The following is a 22,220-nucleotide window of genomic DNA, read 5'->3' on the forward strand; positions in this document are numbered from 1 at the left end:
TTCACTACAAGAAATACATTGAGTCGATGGAGCATGTACAGAGGAGGGAAACAAAGCTGGTGAAGGGTCTAGAGAAAAGCTACTGAGAGAACTGGGATTTGTCAGCCTGCAGGAGGCTGTGAGGAGACATTATTGCTCTCTACAAGGAGGTTGGAGTGAGGTGGGGGTTGGTCTCTTCTCCCTAGAATCAGATGATAGAACTAAGGAAAATGGCCTGAAATTGTGCCAGGAGAGATTTAAGTTGGATATCAGGAGAAAAAAAATTCCAGAACAGGCTGCCCAGGGATGTGGTGGAGTCACCATCCCCTGAGGTGATCAGGAAACATATGGGCAAGGCACTTGGGGATATGGTTTAATGGCCACGGTGGTCTTAGGTTGACAGTTGGACTCGATGAACTTAGAGGTCTTTTCCAACAGAAACAATTCTATATAAATATTTGAAGGGTGTGAAGGCAGGGGTGAAGGCAGGTGAATTATGTTTTTTTAAAGAGCAGTGGGGAAAAAAATTCCAACAGAGTAAGAAAACGACAATTTCACCTGAAAATGGGGAAAACCTTCCTAACAGTTCTCTTGCGCAGCAGCCCCTCCACGGGTGGAGGTTTCCAGCTGCTCAAACCTGCAGTACAGCTTCTCCCCTATCTCCTGGGCTCAGGGAAGTGACTCGAGCAGCTCACAAAACTGGGACACACAGAGGCAATTTCTCTTGACCAGCCACAGCAGAGACTTTGTAATGCCTGTACCTAACACAGACCCCACCAAGGACAGGATCCCACTGCTCGAGGCTCAGAACCAGAGCAGAGAGCAGAACGTTAATGCATGGCAAAAATAAAAGCGAGGAGCAGCAGTTATCCTGCAGAAAAAGCAGGGGGAAAAGGTCTGTCTTTTCTGCTTTGCAAACCCAGTGAGATTTTTTCCTTTCTTTCTGCAAATCCCTACTGCTTTCTACAGCAACTTAAATTGGATTATGGGGGATAAACATTGAGTGCAACCTGAGCCGAGGCAGATGGACGGAGCAGACAAAGAAGGCAGGGGTAGTGCACGGCAGGTCAAAGGTACAGCAGCCAAGGTATGAGTGTGTGCAGGGAATGGACAAACTCTACTTAGTGACAGACACCTAAACCACAGACTTTATTAACCCATTAACTCTTAAAATGTCAGGCTAGCTCCAGCCATCTCGGTGATCTATCGCTCACTGTGACTTCTTTTTTATGAGATAGCCCTGGGGTCCTCTCAAGCAAGTCAGACCACAGCCAGCACAAAACCATCAATTACTCTTTTTTTTTTGGGGGGGTGAAAATTAAGGAATTAGATGAATGCTCCACATTTTTCTGCAAAGTGGACAGAGTCTTAACAGCACCTACCATGCTGGGGCCCCGTTCCCTGTGTGAGTGCTCCTGGGAGTTAGACAGGATGAGAAGCCTCATGCCCTGACACTGAACCAAGGAGGACTTCTGACTCCAGAAAGATTGAACAAGATTTTGGGATTTAGCTTAACAAGCAATCAGAAAAAATCCCTAATGAAATAAATGCCCTATCTCTTCCCTCTACTCTCAGATAAAGCAGCTTATTATTAGATGTACAATAAAAGGAAGAATCAACATAATTACACGCCCTTCCCACAATAGCTGTCATTATAGCAACCATCATTAAGGCCTGTGATTGGAGATAATCATGTTTACCTCCATAAACAGTCAGTCTTATCCTAACTCCAGGCTGCAGGAGAAGCAGAAGTGATGATGATCCTAATTAGGACCAGTGCCCTCAGACACAAGCTGGGGTGGGGACAGTACTGCGTGGTCCTAGGGTTTCCTCAGGCTGTAGGCAAGAGCAGGACTGTGCCTCAAGGTGTCACATGGTGCAACTGGTTTGTAACCTGCAGACACCTCGAGGTGCCCAGAAGCATCTAAATTCCTCCTCAATGGGTGCTTTTCTCACGGGATGTTTTTCTGACTTGGAAGAAATCCCACTGACACTTTCCTGGTGGCTTCAGGACCATGTGACCAAGTTACTGGACACACAGGGAGAAGTACGCCCACCACAACACCTGGGGAACTGGGAGAAGCCAAGCTCTTTCTTCCATCCCAAAATGCGGATTCCATGCAAACTCAGCCAAAAGCCTCTCTTCTCCCAGAACACTTACATACTGAAATATGCAGAGAGGTATCTGCTGCTCTTCAAAAGTCCCCATGCCTTTCCTTGGCATCATGGACACATCAGACACCCTAAAGCTGTCTAGCTGCATTCTTAACAAGATAGATCTGAAATTGCCTTTAAAAACTGAGCTTTGGTCCTCAAGGGACTCAGTATTCCACTCTGCAAAAACCACAGGCTCTGTCTTTTATGGAAAGAAGAAAATGTCTGAGTCTCACAAATAGGTAAGTCACTGGCAGCAGGATCGGCAAGAACCTCACTGGCAAACTGACCTGAGCATGTTTCTGCAGCCCACCAGGTCCTCAGCACACAGAAATCTCTGAGGAAGTGGCCACTGGCTCTTCTCCAGCCAAAAGTAACCCTGAAACCAGCCCCATTCCCTACAGCCCTCAGCCTCATGGCATGATTTGGGGGCAGAGTGAGCTTGGTGAGAAGAACTCCCATTCTATGCTTCCACAAGCCACAATGTTCATGGAAGTTTTCTCAGTGAAGGATGAGGCCCTGAGATGCTGCACACCATCAGAAACAGATACAAGAAAGTGGCCTGCAAAAGCCCAACCTGAGATCCACATGGCTGATGAACATCCCCTGGAGAGAAATGGGTGAAAGGCACAACAGAAACTGGGTGCTTTACACCTTCTCATCCCCTTCTAAAGAGCCTCCTGCATCCATTTGGCTGAAACCAGAGATTATTTGTATTTCAAATGGTTTTCAAAGATCAGGTTTCAACAGGGATGTTTGGATTTGGCATTCCAAGACTGGCACTGTGGGGCTCCAGGTCTTGGAAGATGGACTCTGAATGCAGAGTCCTTCCTCCCTGGGATGCCTAGGATGAGACAAAGGGACAGCAATGCTCACACAGGAATCTCCATGGCAGGCCAAGAAGGCTCCTGGTGTTTGCTCTAGAGGCCAGCTCAGATGGGCCAGAGGGAGTAATGAGGGGTAATGAGGGTGACAGGGGACAGAGGAGACCCAGCTCCGTTAGCATAAATAACTGACTGTCATTTCCAGCAAGGCACAGAAACACAGCAAAGTTGCAGGTAAACAACACTCTGAAGGCACATGGAAACAGTAAAAGTGCAATTAATTGAGAGAGGCAGAGAGGAAATGGCCAAGGCTGTGTTCATTCACTCGGGGTCTCTGAAAGCCCCATCCCTCTCCAACAGCAGGCTGCTCATCCAAGACCCAGCCCATCCCACACAGCATTCCGGGTACCTCCTGAAAGGGACTATGAGGCAGCGTGGCTCACAGCCGCTCTCTGCTTGAGGCAGGAGCTGTAAAACTCTGCTCAGGGCAGCTTGAGTTTGTACTTAGAAGCAGGGGTGTTGGGCAGGATTGGCTCGGCGCTGGCAGGCTGCACCGGGGAGAGCACGAGGGAAAATTGCTTTGCTCTCCGCGGAAGGACGGAGGGAGGGAGCGTTATTAGCTCTGACATAAAGGCCACAGGAAAATTATTGGAACCCTCATTCTACAAGTCTCCTTTTGAGCAACATTTACCATCTCCCTGAGCAATACAATATCTGACTATATGTGCAAATATTTAACAAAAACTCCTTTCCCTATTGATCAAGCAGACAGGCGTACTCAGAGAAACTAATTAGCACTTGTGCTTTTGAACCGAGAGATTTATTTAGTGCTGAGAGAAAGAACTCCGAATTAATGGGAAGCTTAAAAGACACTTTGAAGTACATTTAAAAAAAAAAAAAAAAAAAAGAAAAAAAAAAGTTTAATTATTTTTTACTTGACACTGTGATTCATGTTCAAAGCTTCAAAAGAACTCGCTCGTACTCCAGCACTGTCCTTTTCCGTTCGGGAAACCCGGTTTTGGCTTTCCCCTCCCGTGCTGCTGCTGCTGAAAAACCGCGAGCAGCTAATCTCACCGCTTTAATTAGCGGTGACATCCATCGCAGAGGACCTCAGTCACATCACTGCTCATCCTCCTGGAGCCTGTCCAGCCCCACAGTCAGCAGAGTCATCCCTGCCCCGGGAGCACATGGTCCCGACAGATGAAGCCCGTATTATTACTCCCCTTCTAGACAGGGAACATTAATCACAGAGAGATGAAACGACCTGCCAAGAGCCTGCTCTGAGCTCATGGCAAGGCGAGATATTGCACAGCATCATCAGGAGCGCTGGTGGGGAGATAGAGGCGGTCCCAGCTCCAATCCCATCGCACCAATAGCACAACATCCACCTGCAAACTGCCTCTCGGGAGCAGAAATCTGCCCTCTCTGATTTACCCTGTTTGTTCCCTGCCTAACAGCATAAATCAGCAGTGACCCACCAGAGTAGCCTTACCACCACCAAGGAGAGCCATGCTAGTCCTGCTTCAATAAAGCCAAAAGAAGGTGCCCCTGCAGCCCTGTGAGGGACTATAGTGGGATGCACAGGACTGAAAACCTGGTTGGGACAGCCCTACTAAAAAGGGCTTCTGCTTTTTTTTTTCCCAGTGATTCCTTCTTGGGTTTTTTTTAAGTCCTTCTGCAAAGGGGGGGATATGAGATGAAGTGAGATCTAGACCTGAAAGATGTTCTCCAGCTGATTAAAACAGGTTTCAGGCTGATGAAATTGGCAGCCTAAAATTCCAGCTGCTGCCCCCTTAAATATCCTTGAGGCTGACCCAGACCCTAAGGAGAGAAGCACTGCACTGCAGTAAAGTGCAAATTGGCTCTTTAGGGCAGCCAGAAAAGCCTACACTGAAAGAAGAGGAGAATCAGCTGTAACAAGCCCAACATCTTGCTGGCAGTAAAGTTTACTAGCTCAGAATTTTTTATTTGTTTTCCTTTTGGACAGGAGGTTATATAAAGTGATTTTTCCATCAGGACACATAAACCACATCCATTCATTAAGCAATTGCAGGAGGTCTCTGTTGAGGATAACGCGACCTCTCAGCCACCTGATGCAGAGCCCAGAGACATGCCCGGCGTCACTGCCCTCGGTGGGGACACAAATTTCAGCCAAGGAAGACAAACACAGCCCAAAGAACCAGAAAAGCGGCCCCAAATAATTTTCAGATGTTTAAGGCCAGACTGGGCAACTCCCAGGAGGTCGCTTGTTAAACACAGTGTGGAAGCTGGAAGCATTCAGAGCACAAAGACCCTTTCCAGGATGAGCTCGGAGTCCTCAGAGCTGGGCTCTACGAGGCTCCCCCACCTCTGAAGAAGGCAGGGTGAAACCTGTTGGTGTAGCCAGAAAGGGCAAAGACCTTTTCTGAGTTAATTGCCCTCAGTAGCTCCATCCACAGTGAGGCACCCACAGAGCATGGCAACTAGCCCAGAGAGCCAGGATGTGTTGTTATTTGCATTCCCCACGTGTCTCTCAGCCCTGACCAGATCACAGTCCTACCCCAGAGAGCATCAGCGATACAAATAGGGAGCAGCAACCAACCACACACGAGAGGACAGCAAAGGCAGCAGCCAAGATGGCAAATGCTGTGCCCAGAGCAGGGGTCCCTCCAGGATTCAGCCCCCACAAGTGCTCTAATGCAGAATGGGGCAAGAGCCAAGGTTCCCAGTTTCAGATCCCAATCCTGCAAGAAAGCAACAGGGAGGTGGCTGTCCCCATGGCCAAACCCAGCAGAGAATGGACTGCCCACATAGTGGGTAATGATGGTCGTGGATCAGAAAGTGGCTGGGAGGAATGTGATGGCACAAGGCTGCCAAGGGAGCCATCCTGGTATGACAGTGCCAAAACCACCAGCCACCACAGTCCCACTGCCCAGTCCCTGAAATTCAGTTTGAGTACCAGCCAGTGGCACTGAAGAGTGTGCAAGGAAAGGTAAGGCAAGGTCCTTCTGGAGGATGAGAAGTTTACATGCACGTGAAAACCTCTGATACTCTTCATGGCATCCAGGGGATTCAAAGCAAACACAACACTCTGTCTTCCCTGCCATCCCCTCTGCCTTAACCCCTCCTACCCTGAAATTCAGGCTAGAGGAAAGCGCCACAGCGCTCCTCTTGGGGAGCCGCGCACTGCACCAATCCTGATCACCTCAAACCAGAGCCATTTCCTAGCACTTCTTCCCCTTTCCCTGGACTCTCCAGTGTCAGCAGCGAAGATCCTTTTGCAAAAGCACCCTCACTGCTCAGCAGAACCACCCACCACAACCCACCTCCTCCTGACTCGCCATCAACACAAATCCATGTGCAAGACCGACAGAAAACCAGGCGGCAAATGCTTGACTCTGCTCTGAAACTCTGGTTTTCAATTATGGAGGAGGGAGTGACTCTGGGCTGTTAAGTGACTGCGCTCCTCTTGAGCCGAGGGCGCGATACGACGGTGACATTCGATACAACAGCGAGGCCAGCTCAGCGCGCCGGGCGCTTTCCTCCGTGCGGTCGCCTACTTGCCTTTCTCTTTACTCTTAAAGTGCAATTATTGACATGTTGTCCTCCTTAACCATCAGTTTTATATGCTTGCCAATGACTCTGGAACATGTGTAAACAATTATTTTTATTTTCCTGCAACCCCAAAATGTTACATATTCTTGCAGGATACACGGACCCGGGTAGGTTTTCATGAGCCCTGATACATAATTTATTAGTTTCTAAACTCTGTAAAACTAAAAGCTCCAGTAAAGTTCAAATAAGTTTGTGATTTCAAAGTAATTTCAAACGGGCTGTTCCTGTTCCTGCCCTATGTTATTCGGGTGGTTTAAAGGGGATTTCTTAATCTGCAGCTGGGGGGGGGGGGGGGGGGGGGGGGCTCCTGTGTTTTGTTAGAGCAAATAAAAGGACAATATCCGGGGTTAGAAGCCTGGGAGAGCAAAGTATCAAACACAGGGGGAGAAAGGGGGCATGGAAAAAGGCATCTTTGGTCCCAGATCTGTCACAAGGTGCAAAATAAAGTGCATGGTCTGCTTGAACGCTCGCTGCTTTGTGGGGAAAGCTGGGTGCTGGCAGCAGTTTCACACCAGCTCTGCCACATGCTGCTCCCCGTGCCACAGCCCCACATCAGGGCCCCGTCCTGCTCCCGCTGGATCCTAATGCTGTGGTAAGGTGAGCAGGCCAGGTCTGGCCATCCCAGCACAGCAGAGAAAGATGTCTCAAGACAGTGGGATGGGGAAGTGGCGGGGGAGCAGTATCCCAAGGGTTTTTGATGCAAGGGGCTGGCATTTTGTTAAATCACTGCTTTGAGCCCCACACGCTGTGACATGAGACTTTCCAGAAATGAGGAAATCAAATGGAGCTCCACACACTGTGCCATGGGACTCTCCAGAAACAAGGAAATCAAAGAAAGGGGTTCAGACAGAAAAGAGAGTGAGGCTTCCTCATTGCAGACATGAAATGAGGGCAGTTTTGCAGCTCTCCACCAGACAGCACTGCACCTCAGCTACTCCACACTGGCCCATGCTGGGCTGATTGAACCAGGGTACATGGACCAAAACTGGGATTGAGCAGGAAGGAGAAGAGCAGAGAACCAGGCTATAACCTTGGACCTGGGATGCTTTGTACAGCTTCTCTCCCTGTGACCCTCTGCCAGAACATAATGTGCACAGGAGCTGAGCCTGACAGGTAATAAGACTACAAGATTTCTAACTCCCTACGTGAGGGGTGGAAGGACAGATTAGAAGGGGACCAAACCTGCCCTATTCTCCTTTCTCAGCTGGCTTTTAAATGCTTTCAATTAGAAGTTTAGTTTTGGCACTGTTGTGGTCCCAGCAGATGTTTGGTTGCCGCTGGCATAGGTGGCTGCACATTTGCACCCCTGAGTGAGCCTTGCACCCAGCACCAGTCCCAATCATAGTGCACAAGGATACAGTTGTGAGACAACCACCCCATTTTATGGGCTGCCTGCTGCATCCACCACGCGGGAAAACCACATCCCAAGATTCTCCTGTTGAACCCCTCAGAGAGACAAAGCCCAAATGTGGGCTGGAATTTCACAGATCATCCCTGAGTGTTGCTGGGGAAATGATAGCTGATACTCTCTATGTATATTAAGAAAAAAGTCAGGATATTACACCAATTTAGGAGAAAGCAATCTTTTATTTTGCATCAAAAACAACAAAGCCACATGGAGCAGGAATTAGTGAAAGCTTATAGCTTCAATAATTTAGAAGTTAAGCCTACTTAAATATAAATGATGATGTTTACTTCCAAGGCTGTTACTGAGCAGAGCTGGGGAGCCTCTCGTATCCTATGCCTGCCTTTGAATGCCGGGCTCAGCAGAGACAAAAGCTGTCCACCACCCAGAACAAAGAGCTCCAGGAAAGTTAAAAAAAAAAGAGAGAGAAAGAGAAAGAGAGAAAGCAAGCAAGCAAGAAAGAAAGAGAGAAAGAAAATACTGTCTTACTGCTGAGCACACTCCAGCATGCTGACCAGCAGCTCCCAACGCACGGTTTACAAGCGCCAGGCCAGCATTTTGAGGAGTTAGAAACTCACAGGAGTAGGAGCAGAGCATCCCATCCCATGCAGCGTCCGTCCCCGCGGCAAGGCTTTCTGCTCCAGCACTGATTGACACCGACACTGGAGGCTTTATTAAATTCAGCGGAGCACAGAAGCACGTTACCTCGCTCTTCACCGTGTCCAGAGCGTAGAAACCCATCAATGGAAGAGGGGGGGGACCCTCACAAAAGGAAAACTTTCAAAGCGCAGCCAAGCACTCTTCAGTGGGGCCAGCAAAACACACCTTAAAGTCAAGAGTCACTGACCTGCCAAGCTGCAGCATAAACAAACACACAGGGAGATTTGGACAGCAGCAGGCAATAAACTAGATGCAAACTCAGCTTACTAAAGTTTTGCTTTCAAAATCCACTTCTTTTTCTTTCCTACCCCTAAAATAAACTTCTTTTTTTTTTTCCCAACCATCCTGTGTACCCAGGAATGCCAGCAGGGTAAGGAGACCTGCTTCCGTGCATCCACTTCACAGATAACTTGCATTTTCCACAGGTTACACTGGCTTCTCCTCGCCGCGGCTGCTACGAACCACGTGGCGAGGTTTATTATGGACAGAGACCACAGCCTGGTTTCCTAAACACCTCAGCAGATACTCTCTGATTCATCTAACAGTCACTTTTCTCCCTCTGACCATGCTGGGCTGCCAGCATGGGTTCTTTTAAAACAATTCCTACTTTTCTCTATCTTTAAGGCTGCAGAGTAAAGAGCAGGCAGGAGGCACATGGCTGTTCCACTGCAGAACAGCATCTTTCTCCATTTCCTTCTCAGATTAGCCCCATGCTCAAGAAGCATCACCAGCAGAAGGAAAATATTGCAATTTCTCAGCAGGACAGTAGGTCCAGGGAAAAATCCCTTTGATGTTTTTGTAGTTCGGCCCTGATCCAGTGGGTGGTGATGCCGGCTGTGGCTGTGTGAACAGAGCCAGTCATTATAGGAAAGCACAATACGGGGAGGTTTAAAGTAGCTTGCCGTCATCCCCTCAACTTGCAGCCCAGCGTCTCTCTTCTAGCTACCAAACACGGCTTTGCCAACAAACACGACTCGCTGGCTCAGGCACTGTCTCCCGCTCACATCACCGATGATGATTTCGGGTCTGGTGCCTGAGCACCACCGATGCCCAACCACGCCAATGCCACGGCAGCCACCTCATCCCACCCCAGCGCTGCCCGTGAGGGCAAGGGCTCCACAAACGGTCCCCTCCCTGGAGCTCTCCACACGCGTGGGGTTTCCAACTGGAAACAGCTCCGGTAACATGTCTCAGGCAGATTAAGGTGTTGGAAGGGCTAATGCAGAAGTCTACAACCGAAAGCCAGGACCCCAACGGGATCCCCTCTCCAGAGAGACGAGCTTCCCGATCCCTGAGAGGGATGGTGACACGGCGGGTGACACGAAGAGCCGTGGCCGCACACCTCCACACAGCACAGGCGGACACACGCGTGTCGGAGCCGCGCTCGGTCCCTCCAGCTCCCTCTCGGAGCTGTTCGGCCCCGTTCAACCTCCACGGCAGTCCGATTCCACCGGGACGCGGGGCTGGGAGTGACCGGCAGGCGTGAGGGGTACCGACCGGCTGGAGACAAGCGCGGAGCTGGGGAGGAACACGGGGAACCGGGGACTGGGTGATAAGAGGACGCGAAGTGTGAGAAGCACCGCGGACGAGATCGAGCGACCGACAGAACGACGCACTGACCGAGGGGCGAGAGCGGCGGGGAGCAGCGCCGGTGCCGGCTGCGGCGGCAGCAGGTTCCGTCCCCCCGCCCGCTCCCCAAACCCAGCCCGCTCTTACCTCCGCGGCAGCCGAGAAGCAGCAGCCCCAGCAAGCAGGCGGGCAGCGGGGAGCCCGGCGGAGCCATGGCATCCCGGGCAGGCGGGCTTGCCTCCCTGCGCCCCACGGGGAGGGAGCAGCCCGCGCAGGAGGCAGGGAAGGAGGGAGACGAAGCGAGAACCACCCCCCGGTTGGGGAAGGCGGGGGTTAGAGGAGGAAAAAAAGGAAGGCAAAAAAGGGGGGAAAGCGGATTTCAGCAGTGCTCCCCTCCGCGCGAACACGCCGCCGCGCCGGGCGGGCGGGGGGGCGGCGCTGAGGGAGCGGGGCCGCCGGCGGGCGGGGGCGGGCGGGCAGCGCCTTGCGCCATCTTGCGCATCGGCCAGGGCGCCGGCAGCGGCGCGGCGGGGCCGGCAGGGGTGAGGGGCCGGTCCCTGTCCCTGTGCGGGGCCCCTCAGCACCCGGGATCCGTTCACGAACCCCCAGCAAGGCTCTCATCGCTGGAGTCTTGTCACCGGAGCCCGCTCACGGCACTTCCCTCACTGGTTCCACTTCACGGGGCTCCCCTCAACGGAGACCTCCCGTCAGAGTCCCCTCACGGTGTCCCATCGCAGGTCTCCCCTCACGGGGTGCACTTCATGGGGCTCCTATCACCAAAGTCGCGTCACCAGCCTCATGGGGCTCCTCTCCTGGGTTGCCCCTCAACGGAGCTTTCTCATTTCATGGGTCTCCCTTCACATGTCACTTCACTTGTCTCCCCTCAGCAGGGCAGCCTCATGGGTCTCAGTACAGCTGTTTCAATGGAGCACCATCCTGGGTCTCCTCTCCCTGGAGTCCCCTCATCGGTTCCACTTCCTGGGGCTCCCTTCACGGAGCTCCTCACACTGGGGCTATCTCATAATGGGGTCACCCCTCACTGGTGCCTTGCCAGGGCCTGCCTGAGGCCATGCCCCACTCCTCAAAGCAGGGCCTCCCTCCAGGAGCACAACCTGAACCACCCAGTCCTGACTGGCCCCACCATGTCCAGGGGATGGCAGCCAGCACAAGGCCTGCCTTCCTTCTCCTAAATGATAGGAGAAGTTTCCTTTGTCTTTGACCCAGGACTTCTCTCCTGCGCCTCACTGCTCAAAGAAATGTAGTTTCAGCAATAGTGTTCGCATCTGCTGCAGCAGATGAGGGCAATGTCCCATTGCCAAGCCTCTGCAGCTGTGTCCTCAGCTGAGGAGCTGCCTCTTGCCTGCCCTTAGGGATGGGACCCAAAAATCCAGCATTAAAACAAGGAAAAACACTGATGAGATAACATGAACCTCAACTGGTTCCACCAAGCATTTCATTTTTGGGCTTTGTTTTGAAGAACAAAAAACACCCACTGAGGTTGTTTGCAATAGCTGGAGGTGACTGGTATCCCCAGGAAGCTGGGTAGTGGGATCACAAAGCAATAGCTACATAGAGCTTGGCTTGTCCCACCTCAGTGCTCCTTATTTTAAACAATGTCCTAAGCTGACTTACCCAGGTCAGTTATACAGACGCTGGACCAACCATGTTTGAAGAGGCCCCAGGGATGAGTCTGCACCTAAACCCTGCCACAGCCCTCAGGACAATTCATCCACCCTCCTGGCATGAAATGAGGATACTGTAGCCCTACACAACTCTAGCACCCACTTGGTATTTTGCTGCTTCTGACTGACCCTGCCCATTTCCATGGTTCACATTCTCCACAAACACAACCCCTGTCATCACCATCAGCAGCAAAAGTCATCTCTGCAATGACAGCTCAGTGTCTTGTCTGGAGTCTGCCTGTCAAAACAGAACTACTACAAAAAATACAAGTGGATCCTAATTAATTTTTCAGGATAAAACCAGAACATGATGAACCAGGTTACTAAAGCCTGTAACCATGCCCAGAAACCTGGAGGAAAACCCTTTGTAAAGACAAGCAAAGTGTGGCTCCCCTGGACAGTGCACCCTGAGCTGCTGGAGTTGGCTAACACGGAAAGAAGACGTCACTACATCTGCTCCACATTAAAGCTTCCCTCATTTAGAAGAGGGCTGAACTGTATGAGGCTGCTTTCAGCCAGGGAAGAATTTGCTCTGGCTCCATCAGCCTCTTGGTAACATCTGAATTTCTGCACTGTCCCTGACCTTTTGGCACCAGCCCTGCTCCTCTTTCCCAGCCGTCTCCCTGGCTCTTGCCATGGGGCCCCACCAGCATTTCTGTAATCCTCACAGCTATCATGGGCTGGTGGCAGCTCGCAGGGTGCTGCCAGCACTGAGGACAGCTTGTGGGAGTTAAAAATTCCAAAGGGAATGGAAGCACCATGTGCTTTACATGGCTTGTTTTCCCCAGAAGCTCCAGTTTGGGGTGTTTTGCTCCCATGCACAATGGCAGGACCCAAGAGCTCACGGAGGTAACCACAAGTTGAGGACACCGCCAAGTTCAGCCCTGCATCTTGCAGATGACTCTGGTGACATTGCTAGTATCACATTCAAAAATGGCAAAGCCATGTAAGATTTTAAAAGAAAAGGGCAGCTTTAGGGCTCTTTGAGTCACCTAACAGCAGGAATCTGGAGCATTCCTCTTTTTCTGTGCTCCTCTGTAACCACGAGGGCTTAAGAAAGTTGCTTTGTACTGGAAGTAGGAATTTGCTTATCACACCGTGAGCAGAAACTGGAGCCTTTTGAAAAGCAGCAGGGTTACAGGAGCGACAGTGCCCAGCCTGAACCAAGGCTCCAGCCACCTTCCCTGCAGAGTGGCTGTGGAGTCCATCCCTCTGTCTTCCTTCCAGGGTCTATATGTCCTCCCTTTCCATGAGAGCTGACCTCAGAGGATGTTCCTCACCCCTTGCACAGTGAATTTCTATTGGCATAAAGAGTGCTCCTGATTTACACCAATTAACTGCAAACAGGTCCCTGAGACACCATTAGTAGTTTCAGCAGATGAAGTGGGAGATTAACTTGTCTGAATTCACCCCATTTATTATTCTGTGTGTTATTATGGTTTCCCTGTCTACTAACAGCCCAGGAACTTTTCACTTCTGTACATACATGCGGGGTTTCAGCATCTGTTTTGTGGTCAGTGAGCAACAGGGAGGGGAGTTGAAATGACAGCACTTGCCTCAAGGCATTGAGCTGAGAGTTGTCCCAGCAGTAGTGAGACAGCCACAGGATGTGCTCCTGGAAACTGCTCTCCCCTGCAGAAACCCTTTCTCAGCCCCTTTTGGCTAAGAATGCAATTGTGGTGGCAGCAGCCAGCGCTTGTCACCACACCAAGGGGTGCCTCCTGGCACTTAGCTGCCCGGATGACAAGGAGCTGTGTGTTCTCCACTGAGAGCCATGGTGCCACCAATCCAGCAGTTTTGTCACCAGTGGAAATGACTGTGAAGAGCCAGCAGGAAGAATGAAACCCACACAATTGTACCTGCCTTGCTAATCACAGAGGTGTGACTGTTGGGTGTAACCACTGCTCTAGTGCCCTGATGGAGGGGGAGGTTGGAGGAGGGCCCCTGAGATGCAGTTTCCACCATGGGTGTCTGCCGAGGATCTGAGAAGCATCCTGGCTGCCTTGCTGCATCACACAGCATTGCTCCCCAGAGGGCTGAGCTGGGCAATACGGTGCCCTGGGTTCCTCTAACTTCCTGAGTTACCCAAGACCGCATGAGACCCCAGCCCACAGTGACAATGCTGCCAGCTGCATCACAGCATCACAGACTGGGGTGATGAAGACTGGGCACAGAAAGAAACACCTGTCTTTTCTTCTCCATGGTCTCCTGTAACTGCTGTGTCCATCCACCTGTCTGCTCATTCATGCCACTCCAGTGTCCTCTCTTGTCAGCCTCCTATACTGTGACCTGACAACTGGAAGTGGGATTTGCAGGCACCTATCACCCCCCCAAGGTCCTTCTTTGCTCATTTGTGGGGTTACCTGTCATTAGGAGGAAAACTCAAGAGTTACACAGCCTTACACTGTTCCCTTTAAGCACTATCAGGGAATACTATGCCAAGTGTAGATTTATTACCTCTGTAATGCAGATAAAATGAGATTTTATGGCTCTGTAGTTCTGGCAGCATAAAGTAATAATGAAAACTATCTGCTGAAGTAGGGAATGCATCCTAGAAAGAAAGGGAGATGCAGGGGAGGTTAATAGCACACAGGCGCTGTCCAATACCCTCTCAACACTCTCACTGGATGCAAGCCACTGAGTGTTCAGCCCAGTGCACCATCTAAGAGAAGTCTCATCTAGCATCTGCTACATGCTTCTGCTTATTTTTCCCATTAAAAAAATTCCCCTGCAAGATGAAGCACCAAACTGGACAAGTCTTTTCCCTTTATCTTCTAGGAATCAGTTCAAAACTGAGACATGAGTTAAGCATCAAGAAATCCCTAAGGAATCCAAACTCTGCCCATACCTGAAATCTTAGCAGAATCCCTAAGGAACCAGGCACCCATCACCATCTCACATTCCCAACCTCTACAGCTGGGAGCTCAGGCACTGAACCAGCATGGATGTGAATCCTGTGTCCTGCCCCTGCTTCCCACCAGTGAAGTACATGCTGGCTGTGGAAGGTGCTTCACCATGCCTCAAGGCCTGGTTTGGATCCATCCAGAAGTGAGTTACTCAGGTAAGCATGCTTCGAGCTGTGAGGAATAAGAGCTGCAAGAGATTGAACCATGAGACAAATTTCACTCTTTTTTTTTTTTTTCCAAAATATTTTATTAATAACTCATTAGTTAAGGAATATAAGGACAATGTCTTCTTACACTTTAACACTAAAGAGTATTTGTGGAGTAAGAACAGTCTCTGAAGAAAGAAAGTTATAATTAAGTACAGCATGGAACCAAACACAGACACAATCTTCAAAGGAGATCAAGTTCTGGTTACACACCCCTTATGCACTGTGTAGAAAATGAAATGTAATTGTAAAAGACAAGCAAGGGAATACAAGAACAGATCTAGATGGTAGATTTCTGCTGGACTAAACACCTCTTTTCTAACAGAAGCATTGATTAGAAAAGCCAGGATGATCCCCCTCAAAACATCTATTTCTAATGAGATCAAACCCATAGTTAGTGCTCTGATGAAACGGTTGTTTTCTCACGCAGCTTGTCTCACGGGCTGACCTCAGGGCTGTCAGCTAGAAATGCAAAAGCTTCTCAAAACCTAGATTATAAATCCTCTCCTCTGAGCTATTTAAACCAGAACGTGGACGTCCGATAAATACGAAATGAAATCAACAACAAAAAGCTGAAAGAGGTTTTGATCCGAGCCATGTGCTTCACGGAGCAAGGAAGTAAAAAGAAAGAAAAGGATGAGGATTGTGACTCTCCTGGCAGCGTGGGGAATATACAGTTGTGCAGCCAATACTACAAAACGATGCCAGTGAGACAACCCTGGCACTGGCACAATGTAAAACAAGATACGCCAGCAAAAAGTTGGACAGCAATAATCTTTAGTGTTACTGAAAGGAAGGAAAGGCAGAAAGGAGCCTGGTGCCTAAGGACATATATTAAGTGTGATGGGCAATTAAAGGTATCAACACTTTGTGTCTGTGAGAAATCTGCAAGAAAGCAACTTAATTCATGGTAAAAAAACAGATGCACTGGTTGCTTCAGGGGCACACGAGAAATGCGTGTCATCCGTCTTCTGCTCATTTCCAGCTGAGAACAGCCAGGTCCCACACGTGTTCAGGACAGGAGGGACCTGGGTGCAGCCGAGTTAGGGGACACTCTGTGTGGACATGTGTTCATACAGAGCAACTTTGCTGCTGCTAGTCAGTGGTGATCTCCTTCCTGGCTTTGAGGGAACTGCCTTATTTCTGTAGCTGAGATCTGTTGTATCAGTCCCTGGCTACCAGCATACTGGGACTTCCAAATGCTGCCAGTTTCACTCTCTGGTACCCCTTGATGGGATGTAACAAGATCAGAATGAGCCTCAGCCATGAGGAGATAAAGTGTTTTTGTGATGTGTAAACAGAATTGTTTGCACTCTGCTGCATCTCCTCAAAGCTCCTGGGGCATGTAACTAGCTTGGTGGTTTTGTGGTTGGCCCAAAGTGATCCAGGGGAATGGTGCCACACTGTACCTGCTTGTGTTGGCTTCGGTGACTGGCAGATCAGCAACACTCACCCCATGGCTAGGGGACTGCTAAAGTCAGCGCAGACAAAGCAGAGCATGCACGGACAAAGGAGCACCCCAGAAACTGTGGCACTCTCCTAAGCCAGCCACAGGATTAAGCCTCCATCCCCATAGGCCCCTGGGGGGAAAGCTGAGGGCTGGTACATGACCTGTGCCAGATACAGTGTCACAACAAAGAGCCAGGAGAACTCAGGTGCCCTGATCATACCTGCTTGCTGGCCAAACTCCTCCCAGTGCTGACCTCCACTCAGCAGCAGTGGTCCTTCACCATAATGTCATGCTTGCAGGTGGATAACTTGGTTTTGGAGGTGAAAGGAAGTCACCAGGAGTTCCTCTAGAGTGAGCTTTCTGGAGAAGGGTCCTTCTCCCTTTCTGCACATCAGTGGTGGCAACATGGCTTGTACAGAGTCTGTCCTGTCACTGGGGAAGGTCAAGGTCTCTTCCATGAAATTAGCTGCAAACTGAGGTCTAGCTGCAGGACCTTCCCTCACCTTCTGCAGCCAGTGGCTGACACTCCCCAGCTGGAGGGTTGTTACCTCTGCCATACAGCTGTGAACTGCCCTTACTGCCTGCAGCAACACCACCTAACTGCTTACTGCTCACCCTGTGGAGTCATCAGTTTCAAAGTCTGGTGGCAGTCAGTTCTGGAGGTTATTTACACATTCCCTCTGCCCACCTCTGATTTCTTGCCTTGTCCAGCTACTTGCTCTGGTAGTGCACACATGCTAGCTCCTGCCCAGCACTAGTACTGATTTCCAGTCTCTGTACCAGAGCCCTTTGGAGTCATGGTGCCTCAGGCATTTCTGAGAGTCCTCAAGATACCAAGCAGCAGCTGGAGCAACAGAGCAAGTGCTCTTTGGCCAGGACTCTCAGATGCAACTGGAGAATTTCACATGTTCATCCAAAGCCTTCAGCAATTCCACTGCTTACAGGAGGCTGAGAGCTGCTCTCTGGATATCAAAATCATCTGAGATATCTCCACATGGGCACAAAAGAAGAAGAAATAGATGCCTCCCAGAGAACAAATTACTTTTGCAACGCTTGGTTCTTCCTTCTCTTTGCTAGTATGAGCTGGCAAAGGAAAGATGGATCAACATCCTGCCAGCTGAAGCAGTCTCCGTTGGCCAGCTCCTGCAAAACCCAGTCCTACAGAGGAATACAGCCCAACTCTCCAGCTCCAGGGAAGGTGCCCTACAGCAACACTTAAAAACACACCAAGAGAGACATCAGCTCTGGAGCACTGCACATTAAAAAAGAGTCAACCACCAGTGCAAACATATTCTTTAGAAAAAGGCAGTATACGAATAAGTTAAAACCTATAATGGACTAGAACAAAAGAGTAGGTTTACTGCTTCTTTTCTCCAACAGACATGAGGTAGTTGTGTTGTTAGGGAGGAAAAAAAAACCAAAGAGAGAGAGAAGTAGTAAAAATGCTACTCTATACCACACACTACTCCACTTTATAAAATTAAATAATATAAAGATGTTCCAAGGAAATAAAAATACATGTTGTACATTAAAAGGACAGATGTGTACCTAAAATATTAGGTACAAGAACCTACATACAACAAAGTCCAGGTTGGTGAAATGACCCAGACACCGAAGAAGGTTCTATATAGTACAGGTTGTTAGAGGCACTCGTAGAGTGTGTAATAAAAGGCCACCACATCAGGCCTGCTAGCGAGAGTTACTGCGGCAGCGCACAAAGAGAGCCTTATAATCCTTTTAACCACGGGAGGGCAGAAAAGGCTGGTGGTTACAGCTCGCCGAGTCTGTCTGTGTTGGCTTCCACCCCCTTGTGGGACTCCTCTGACAAAATTCATCCCAAGGATGGGAGGCAGCAGGTAGTGCCAAGGGGCTGCCTGGTGAAGAGACAGCTGAGAAGCATGGCTCAGTGGGCTCTGCCTCTTCCCAGCATTACGAGACGTCTTGCCAGTCGCCTCGAGGACCGCAGTGAAGTGACAGCCACAGTCTCGTGCAGAAGTCTGTTCTAGCTGTGCTTTCAGCTCAGGCTTTGGCAGATGGCTCAGTTCTGCTCCCACAAGCATTGTTGCTCATCGGCTTCAGCAGGAAGATGATGGGTCTTTACCAATCTACCTACTGGACTCTTGAAAGCAGTATCTGGAGCTGAGAGGTCCAAATCCTGCTCTAGTGAGATGCTGCACCTTCTTAGCCGCTGCTGGGCCCAGTGAGTCAAGGGCACACAGAGCCTTGCAGGGACATGCCCTTCCTAGTGCTTCAAGCTCTCCCATGATCAAAATCAGACTGGTTCGCTCTTCAATGACTGTGGACACATGCCACGTTCTCAGATGCTGAGGATGCACTGGTTAAACCAGAGTTACTATAGAGGGGGGCCTCTTCAGGGGCTGGGGAAAGCGATTGGCACTTGAGCGGTTGCACGTTCCCCATGCCTTCCTGGATGGAGTCTGAATCTCCGCTCTCCATTGAATTCAGACTCTCCCCATGGCTGTGGAAGCCATTGGTGAGCCCACAGATGCCAATGGCCTCTGCTGTGTTAGTCTGTCTGTCGGGACATAACGGCTCCTCCTGGGCCTGAACCTCAGCATTGCCTGTGCAGTCCACCAACGCTTGGCCAGTGTCCTGCTGGGTGCTGGGAGAGCCAGAAAGAGCCAGCTCTCCAGATGGGAGCTCTTCGGGCTCCTGGTCCTCAGTTTCTGTCTCTTCGCTCTCCAGGGTGTGCAGCTGGGAGTCGTAGTCTCTGTCAGAGGCTGAAAAATCAGAATGCACAATGACCTCTGCTTCCACTTGGTGGAGGTTGGCTGGTGGGTGGCTTTTCTTTGCTTCATTCTATTATCAGACAGGGGGAAAATTAAAAAGAAAGAAAAAAAGAAGGTAAAGGAAATGAAGTTCAGGTAATTGAGGCTGTGACCCAACCAAGCACTGAGTGCAATGGGATGTCCTCATGCCTCCATTAAGCATTACCTTGATATGTTTCTCAGAGGGAAAAGCAAGTCTCAGGGGAGTGATTTGCCCACAGTTTCTTGGCAGGCTGGAGCAACCACTCCTCCAAGCCTCTGTCAAAGTCCACAATTTTCAAAACTCACCACTCTGTTTCCATTCTAATGGCCAGAATTCCAGAGGGGCAGTGGGGCAACACTTTAGGAAACTTGCTTCTAAGACAGCTCATGATCCACACCCACAACTAGACACCAGGGCTCCCTTCACTCTCCTGGTTTAATTTTGGCTATGTCTCACAAAAGTTTTGTTGACCAGAGCCCTGGTCACAGCTTCCAGAAGCTGGTGTACCCTCAACTCAGAAAGAAAACAGTCCTCCTCTGTGGTGCTTGAGCAGACTTCAGCTTACAGGCCTCTGTGAATCTAGCTGATGAGATATATCATGTTGCTAGATTATCATAGAATGGTTTGGATTGGAGGGACATTAAAGATCATCTAGTTCCAACCTCACTGCCATGGGCAAGGGCACCTTCCACTAGGACAGGTTGCTCAAGGCCTCATCCAACCTGGCTTTGAACACCTCCAGGGAGGGGGCATCTGCAACCTCCCTGGGCAACCTGTTCCAGTGTGTCACCACCCTCACTGTAAAGAATTTGTTCATAGTGTCCAGTCCAAATCTACTCTCTTCCATCTTAATTCCATCCCCCCTCATCCTACCCACAACAACCACTTGCACAATGTCCCTTCTCCAGCTTTCTTGTAGGCCCCTTTCAGGAAGACCACTACAAAGTCTCCCAGGAGCCTTCTCTTTTCCAGGCTGAACAGCCCCAGCTCTCTCAGCCTGTCCCCACAGGGGAGCTGCTCCAGCCCCCTGATCATCTTCATGGCCTCCTCTGGACCTGCTCCAACAGTCTGATGTCCTTCTCATGTTGTGGGCTCCAGACTATGGTTCAATAATTTAACAGACAGATTATTCTGGAAGCTCACAAAGTGTTCTCTAGGCTACCAGTGCTCAGATTCTGGGCTGAGTAAGATTTAGGAGCAAGAAGAGGATTCAAAGTATGGAAGAAGTGACATCCCATGTGTCACTCGCACTTTCTGTTGAAGCCAACTTTGTGCATCATTTACATATTTTAACACTTTTCCCCTTTTGTTGACAAACTGATGGGGGAGCTGTGCTGTAAGCAGGGCCCTGTAATTGGGTTGTAAAACATTGTCTTAACTCTAGCTACAATGTTAATTGCATCCTGTGTATAATTGGTTTTCACACCACTATCTAGGAAGGAAACATAGGTAGTTACTCTGAAGTATTGGCTGGGGGGGGGAGGGGCTGAACTTTTTAAAGCAATAGCCCAAGAAATGTGGTACAGAGCCAGCTGCATCAGGTGTCAGCTTGCTGTGCTAAGGCTGTGGCACAGACGTTGTACAAATCCCCCCCAATACAAGAGCAAACCCTTGGTCCAGTGAAGAAATATCAGAAACAGGATTTCCTCCCCATCTCTGCATCCACATACAGAAGACAAGCGCAGCAGAAATTGTTCTACCCTCTCTGAAGGAGTTTAAATCAATGTTTGCTCTTTGACTCCTTTTACAGAGAAAAATGCAATCCCTCCTTCAGGCCAGCATGCTGTAGATCTTACTGACTGTGCTGAGCACTGCAGCTCCTAACTCATTCAGAAGCCTGCCTGCTGCATGGCCACAGCAAACACCCAAAAGCAGACTTCTGATGCCTGCTCCAGGTCCTCAGGAGCTGGGATTGCTGACAACCGAGCTGTCTGGCCCCGCTTCACCACCACCACCAGAACAAGCCCACAGCACAGGCCCTCAAAGGCTGGTTGGAGTCAAGACAGATCAGGAGGGAAATTGAGGCTTTGAGCAATGCCTGAAAAAAACAAACAGCTCTTACTCAAATCCCATCAGTCTCACGGGCATACACTCCTCTACCCAGGGAAAAAACAAAGCCAACTAAAGCTGGCATTTTCTGCTGTACTACAAAGCAAGGGAAAGGGAGATGGGAGCATGAATGGGAAAAAGCACATCAGAATCCACAAGTCACTAAAGCCCCAAAGACACCCACCATGACAGCATCATAAACCAGAGCCTGCAACAAAAGCTTCTGTCCCGCGCTGGAAGGGAGCTTCAGCGAGCCGTTGACAACAGAGAGAGGCTCTTTTGTGATCGTGTCCCCGTATCTAGTGATGCTGTTTGTCCAGGGCTGGCTGGCTGATTTATTCCATGAAGACTGCAGAAAGGAGAAAAGATCCAATTATCACAGACACAGATTCTTATCCTCATAAACCTGAAATGAGAAACAGCTTGGAAAAGGGAAGTGCAGGGTGGGAAATATGATGGCATTAAAAATGCGAGTTAAATGTAGTGAATGCTTCTGATGGTATCCATTTAAATGTGCTCCCTGCAACAGCCTGGCACAGGCACATCACCACAGGCTCTATGGCTCTGTCACCTGATGCAGAGCAAGTGGATGCAAGCTGCCAAACGGTTCACAACTGGTCTCCCAAGGGGCTTTCCACCAGCTCTCAAAATCTGAAGCCAACAAGTCTATCGTGACACAAGACCTCATTTAAAAGTCCATCAAAATCAACTCCCTGGAAAGCCACAAACAACCTGGAGCTGTAGGAGCCCACTGAGAAATGCTGCAAAGCTGGAAAGGAGAAGGGCTGGTGGAAAGCTGGAGTTGGATGATGACAGCATTTGCTTTGGCATAGGCAATGCTCTGCAGCAGGGAGGAGGACGTTCACCTGTGTGTGCTGGCACGTGTGCTCCAGCCAGAGCTGAAGACAATGCTACACTGCTTGCTCTGCAGCACAGATTTCCTGCTCCAAGCTGGGGCTTGGGTAAACAC

At 49.9% G+C, this 22,220-nt stretch overlaps 2 protein-coding genes across 2 annotated transcripts in view; both read right to left on the reverse strand.

The window, feature by feature from the left end:
- IGDCC3 (immunoglobulin superfamily DCC subclass member 3) overlaps nt 1-10,532 on the reverse strand; it is a 109,307-nt gene extending 98,775 nt beyond the window's left edge. The window contains exon 1 of the mRNA XM_054169042.1: nt 10,333-10,532. Coding sequence (XP_054025017.1) covers nt 10,333-10,399 — 67 coding nt within the window. The 5' untranslated portion in view covers nt 10,400-10,532. The remainder of the gene's footprint in view (nt 1-10,332) is intronic.
- A 4,478-nt stretch (nt 10,533-15,010) lies between these two features.
- IGDCC4 (immunoglobulin superfamily DCC subclass member 4) overlaps nt 15,011-22,220 on the reverse strand; it is a 106,033-nt gene continuing 98,823 nt past the window's right edge. Inside the window, exons 19-20 of the mRNA XM_054168732.1 lie at nt 21,435-21,599; nt 15,011-19,249 (exon numbers count right to left, since the gene is read on the reverse strand). Coding sequence (XP_054024707.1) covers nt 18,719-19,249; nt 21,435-21,599 — 696 coding nt within the window. The 3' untranslated portion in view covers nt 15,011-18,718. The remainder of the gene's footprint in view (nt 19,250-21,434; nt 21,600-22,220) is intronic.

Source organism: Dryobates pubescens, chromosome 17, assembly GCF_014839835.1.
Source record: "Dryobates pubescens isolate bDryPub1 chromosome 17, bDryPub1.pri, whole genome shotgun sequence".
NCBI lineage: Eukaryota > Metazoa > Chordata > Aves > Piciformes > Picidae > Dryobates > Dryobates pubescens.